The sequence below is a fragment of the Hypanus sabinus genome, chromosome 29 (assembly GCF_030144855.1).
Source record: "Hypanus sabinus isolate sHypSab1 chromosome 29, sHypSab1.hap1, whole genome shotgun sequence".
Taxonomy (NCBI): domain Eukaryota; kingdom Metazoa; phylum Chordata; class Chondrichthyes; order Myliobatiformes; family Dasyatidae; genus Hypanus; species Hypanus sabinus.
Window position 1 is genome coordinate 40,881,297 of NC_082734.1, and position 6,674 is coordinate 40,887,970.

At 47.6% G+C, this 6,674-nt stretch overlaps 1 protein-coding gene across 1 annotated transcript in view; it reads right to left on the minus strand.

The window, feature by feature from the left end:
* LOC132383257 (cytohesin-3-like) overlaps positions 1–3,325 on the minus strand; it is a 104,759-nt gene extending 101,434 nt beyond the window's left edge. Inside the window, exon 1 of the mRNA XM_059954205.1 lies at positions 3,199–3,325. Within this exon, the coding sequence (XP_059810188.1) occupies positions 3,199–3,217 (19 nt within the window). The 5' untranslated portion in view covers positions 3,218–3,325. The remainder of the gene's footprint in view (positions 1–3,198) is intronic.
* Between the last annotated feature and the right edge of the window lie 3,349 nt (positions 3,326–6,674).

Here is a 6,674-nt window from a genome sequence, read left to right on the forward strand (position 1 = left end):
TCTCAAGGCTGTACATCAAACAAGTACTTTGATCAAACATGTACAGTAGTTTGAACTTAGAAGGTTCAAGATTGCTTTATGTCATTTCCAATACACAAGTGTAAAGGAGAATGAGGTCATTGTTCCTCTGGACCTGATGTAGCACAGCCCAATACAATAAATATAAATACATAAGATAGCTTATATACATTGATTGTATGCTCATAAAGTGACACTGGCACAGGAGTGTCTGTACATAAGGTGACTCTGACAGCAAGTGATTAAATAGTGGTGGTGGGGATGTGGAGGGGTGGGTTAGTGGGTGGAGGTGTTGATCATCCTTACTTTTTGGAGAAAGTAGCTGTTTTTGAGTCTGGTGGTCCTGGAATGGATGCTACGAGACTCTTCCCTGATGGGAGTGGGACAAACAATCCATGAGTGGGTGGGTTGCTGCCTTTCTCCGGCACCTTTCTGTGTATATGTCCCTGGTGGTGGGTAGGCTGGTGCCAGTGACTTCCTGCCCGCTGCAGTACAGTTCCCGTACGAGGCCATGATGCATCTAATGCGTATCTGTAGAATGATGCAAGTATGGATGCACAGAGTCCAGCTCTGTAGCGGCTGCCCAAAGAAACCCCCCTCTGGTAAAGTGTGACAGGGATATTTAACAGAAACTTTGTCATCTTAAATGATTCTTTCCCCCAGGCAGGTAATCTGATCAAACGTTCTAGATAGCCCCCCACCCCCTCTATCTGCTACCCTGTCACTGCATTGTGACCACTTTTTATTCTATTTCATTTGATTTATTTATTGGGACACAGCGCCAAACAAGCCTTTCTGGCCCTTCGAGCTGCACCACCCAACGACCCCCGACGTAACCCTAGCCAAATCACAGGACAATTTACAATGGCCAATTAACCAACCAACTTGCATGTATTTGGACCATGGAGGAAACCGGAGCAGGCACGGGGAGAGCGTGCAGACTCCTGACAGACAGCAGCGAGAGATGAACCCGGGTACTGTAGAGTGTCATGCTACTGTACTGCTACGACAATGCTGTTTATTGTAAATACATGCTGGTATTTATTGTATTTATGCACATTTCGTTACATATCTGCAACTTAACCTCTAATTTTATATTTTTTGCATTATTCCTTATAATTGTTGAATCCTGTTGCATGTTGCATTCTGACCAACACATAAGAGCAAATTCCTAATCCATGTAAATGTGTGTGGTGAATGAAGCTGATCCTTAATGCTCGGAATTCCAGGACAGCAAATGGCTTCTTCAGACTTAAGACCATAAAATACAGGAGCAGAATTAGGCCATTTGGCCCATTGAGGCTGTTCCACCATTTCATCATGGCTGATCAATGTACCCTCTCAGCCCCAATCTCCTGCCTTCTCCCCATATCCCTGACCAATCAAGAATCTATCAACCTCTGCCTTAAGTATACCCAAACTGAGGCAATATACCATCCAGGTGTCTCCATCATACCCACAAAACTTCTCCACAGCAGTGATTTTTACCCTGAAGCTCTCTGCCTCATTCTGTGGGTCTACAGGGAACGTCTCCAGCATCTCACCCGTTATTCAATCACAGAAGCCCTCTAGACTGCTGTCTACATGGCCTCAGGTTTCAACAGTGTGATCCTGGTGTTGAGTGGGAATGGGAATGGGAATCCTGAATCCTGAATCTCCTTTTGCAAGGTGAGATATAATCTTTATGAATCTTAATCTAAATTAGATGAAACCTGCTGAATTTTGAAAGACTGGATGTGGAGAAGTTATTTCGAAAAGTGGGGGAGTCCAGGACCGAAGGGCACAGCATCAGGATAAAAGGACGTCCCTTTAGAATAGGGAATACCTTAAGCCAGAACGTGGTGAATCTCTGGAATTCATTGCTACAGACGGCCATGGAGGCCATCATTGGGTACTTAAGGAAGAGGTTGATGGATACTTGATTAGTCAGGGGGAGAAGACGGTGGAATGTGGTTGCGAGGGATTATAAATCAGCTGTGATGGAATGGTGGAACAGACTTGGTGGGCTGAACAACCTAATTCTGCTCCGATGTCTTATGGTTTTATGGTGAGCTCCTTCCTAGAGTCTGTCCAACAGGAAACCAATTTCATAGTATGAAGTTCCAGAACTACATAGGCTCATGACTGACCTTGGGCATACTCACAGCACGTCTACTAGGAAGTATGGAAGTTGGAGAACGGTTCATGCAAACGTGAGATGAGGAGACAGTGCAGGAAAAGAAGTTTAGATCCCTTTCAGTTCCCCACAACTGTTGACTCCCTTTTTAACCAAGAATGTGTCCCTTTCATGGCACAGGACCGCACTCGATGCCTCCCCATAGTTCAGCGGGTGGAGACTTCCAAAATAAAAGTTTCCTCCTCATCCCTCTGCTTCCATTGGATGGTCCTGAATCTCCGGCCCTCAGGAGGCTCCTCCGTGCAGAAAGCAAGCCGCGGGAGCAACGCACCCGTCTGTCACGAGAGGGGTGGGGGTGCGGAGAGTGATTTGCACAGGGTTTTAGATTCAGCCAGCTCCATAAAGGGCACAATCCTACCCAGCATCTTCAAAAAGGGTTCCTCAAGAAGTTAGCATTCATCATGAAGAACCCTCAACATCTGGTATATGCCAACCTTACAACCTAGTGCAGGAGCCTAAAGACACACTCAGTGTGTTAGAAACACCTTCTCCCCTCTGCTATCAGATTTCTGAACAGACCATGAACCCATGAACTCTACCTCACTATTCCTCTCTTCCACTTGTTATCATTTTATTTATATTGTAATTCACAGCAATTTTTTGTCTTGCATTGTACTGCACAAAACATGACAGATTTCACACTGTATAATAAACCTGATTCAGATTTTGAATTGTGAATGCTTCAGGTCAGGACCCTTGACTCCTAAAGCGTCTCGACCTGAACATCACACTTCCTTTCCCACCCCACGGATACTACTCAATACATTGTTCCCCCAGCAGTTTTTTTCTTGTTCTCCCTTTTATCCACACTCCCTTACCAGGGGAAACAATCTTTCAGCATCTCCCCTGTCAAGACTCTCACTCTCAACATGATCTCCCTGTCTCCTCTTCATCTCCAGCCTGGATCTTTCTGTGCCACTTCACTCTGTGCTGGGGCACGTCAGTGAGCGGACACTGATGGAGGGCATAGTTGGCAGCATTGAGGAGCTTGACAAGTCACTTACCTGCCTGGAGTTCTTCCATGACTGTATCACCCTCCTGAGGAAATAATTCACTCGCAGTGCTACAGTGCAGAGGGGGTTGCGGAGACACGGACTTACTGGCCAACACCAACCCCTGAGAGACAGGCAGTGCACAGACTTTAGCAGGTTGCAAACACTGGCCAACACAGACACTTCCTCTCAGCTGCTACAAGACTAGCACTACTGCCCTGCCCCCTCCCAGTTTCAAAAACATTACCATAAGTCTTTGAGTTAACCTAGATCTCCACACCATCAGCGTTTAAACAAAGACCTGCCCAGTATGTGATTGTGCTGCAGAGGAGATTTACAGACTGGAAAGTTGTAGCAGGGAGGGAAGACTGGATCAACATCACAGAAACCAGCCTCCTCTCTATGGACCCGAGGTCCCTCTGTTCTACACGGCTCCCCAGGGCCCGAGCACCTGCTTTTACTTGCCTTCCCGAAATGTAATTTGTCATTCCTCAGACTGCTCTGCCAGCTGATCAAGATCCCTCCGTAAATCCTGTGAGCCACCTTCGCTGTCAGGCACACCATCTATTTAACCAATGAACCATAGAACACTACAGCACAGTACAGGCCCTTCAGCCCTCCATGTTGTGCTAACCCATATAATCCTAAAAAAAAGCACTAAACCCACACTACCCCATAACCCTCTATTTTTCTTTCATCCATGTCCCTGTCCAAGAGGCCCTAATGTTTTAGCCTCCACCACCATCCGTGGCAAGTCATTCCAGGCACTCACAACCCTCTGTGTAAAAAAACTTACCCCTGATGTCTCCCCTAAACTTCCCTCCCTTAATTTTGTACCTATGCCCTCTTGTGTTTGCTATTGGTGCCCTGGGAAACAGGTACTGACTATCCACCCTATCTATGCCTCTCATAATCTTGTAGACCTCTATTGAGTCCCCTCTCATTCTTCTACGCTCCAAAGAGAAAAGTCCCAGCTCTGCTGACTTTGCTTCATATGACTTGTTCTCCAATCCAGGCAACATCCTGGTAAATCTCCTCTGCACCCTCTCCATAGCTTCCACATCCTTCCACATATTTAGTGTCATCTGTAAACTTACTGCCAAGCTTGACGGTCTGAGCAGCCTCTAACCCTGCTGCACTCCGTGCTCTTGTTCCAAGGTCACCTTTTCAGACTTGGTTTCACAGCTTCTCCCACCCACACACCCTGCATCTAAAACCTGCCCCACTCTGTACTGGCCCTTCCATAGATCTAAAGATTAGTTTCACACTCAGTGACCACTTAGGTACTTTCTGTGCCAAATAAAGTCATCACTGAATGTACGTTTGTGGGTTTCTGCTGCTGCGGCTCAGGCTCTTCAAGGCTGGACGTGTTGAGCTCTCAGAGAAGCACACCACTGGTTACTTGAGTTACTGTCGCCTTGAACCAGTCTGGCCACTCTCCTCATTAATAAGGTGCTTTCACCTGGTTGTTTCCTGTTCAATCTGAACAACAACTGAACCTCTTGACCGTGTCTGCATACTTTTATGCATTGAGTTGCTGCCTTGCGATTGGCTGATTAGATATTTGCATTAACGAGCAGGTGGACGTGATAGAGCGGCCAGTGACCGTATTTATCACATGTACATCGACACATACAGTGAAATGTATTGCTTGCATCGAGTCAAATCAGCGAGGATGTGCCGGGGGCAGCATCTCTCTGCAGTGCCCTGTGATTGAGGGTGGTACGGTTCGCACTGGGCAGTCCGCACCACTCTCTGCAGTGCCCTGTGATTGAGGGTGGTACGGTTCGCACTGGGCTGTCCGCACCACTCTCTGCAGTGCCCTGTGATTGAGGGTGGTACGGTTCGCACTGGGCTGTCCGCACCACTCTCTGCAGTGCCCTGTGATTGAGGGTGGTACGGTTCGCACTGGGCTGTCCGCACCACTCTCTGCAGTGCCCTGTGATTGAGGGTGGTACGGTTCGCACTGGGCTGTCCGCACCACTCTCTGCAGTGCCCTGTGATTGAGGGTGGTACGGTTCGCACTGGGCTGTCCGCACCACTCTCTGCAGTGCCCTGTGATTGAGGGTGGTACGGTTCGCACTGGGCTGTCCGCACCACTCTCTGCAGTGCCCTGTGATTGAGGGTGGTACGGTTCGCACTGGGCTGTCCGCACCACTCTCTGCAGTGCCCTGTGATTGAGGGTGGTACGGTTCGCACTGGGCTGTCCGCAACACTCTCTGCAGTGCCCTGTGATTGAGGGTGGTACGGTTCGCACTGGGCTGTCCGCACCACTCTCTGCAGTGCCCTGTGATTGAGGGTGGTACGGTTCGCACTGGGCTGTCCGCACCACTCTCTGCAGTGCCCTGTGATTGAGGGTGGTACGGTTCGCACTGGGCTGTCCGCAGCACTCTCTGCAGTGCCCTGTGATTGAGGGTGGTACGGTTCGCACTGGGCTGTCCGCACCACTCTCTGCAGTGCCCTATGATTGACGGTAGTACGGTTCCCGTACCAGCCAGTCAGGATGCTCTTGATGGTGCCCCTGTAGAAAGTCCGAAGGATTTGGGGACTCATGCTGAACTTCTTCAGCCGTCAGAGGTGAACGAGGAGAGTTGTGCTTTTTTCACCACACAGCAGGTAGGTACAGTCCAAGTGAGATCCTCTGTGATGTGAAACTACTACCCTCTCTCAAAAACCCATCTGTTCCTTACACTTCCATCTTTTACTCTGCCTTGAGCAACACTCTGGCTTTCTGTGGACTTCACTCTAAATTTCAATTACACCACCCTCAGCAGAAAAGAAGAGTATTTGTAAACAGTGCAAGATTGGGTCGGGTTGATAGTCACAGGGATGTAAGCACTCAGGATGTACAGTGGGTACAAGTGGGTGGGTATTAGTCATTTCATTACAGGAAGAGTTGATGCGAACTGCAAAGGAAGGGGGCTGAAGACGGAATAAGCCTGAGGAATTGACAAGTTTTTATAAGATGAGTTCCTTAGAGTGACACCATCAGCTTTGCTGGAAGTCAGTTTCACTCATCACTTCTGCAGCTTAGTGTGGATACAGTAATTGGGAAGTATGAAATTTACCACTTAGATGAAAAGGGAAGAAATTGCCTTTAAATATCTTGTGAAACACATCTATAATTAAAAATCCTTATCCCCTTGTGTGCACGGTTTGCTTTCTGTTTTTCTTATTTTGAAACAATGAAGTGCTAGATTTTTTTACCAAATTATTTTCTCAGTCACACAGACAAAATTATTTTGATTATTTCTTCCTGTTGCAAAGGAGAACCAAGGACTATTTCCTGGGGCGGAGGTAGCTAATATCAGGGGCATAATTTTTAAGTGATTGGAGGAAAGTACAGGGGAGATGTCAGAGGTGAGTTTTCTTATACAGAGAGTGATGCATGTGTGGAACACACTGCCAGGGGAGGTGTTAAGGCAGATACAATGGGGTATTTTAGAGAGGCACATGAATGATAGAGAAATGAAGGCTATGTCAGAGGG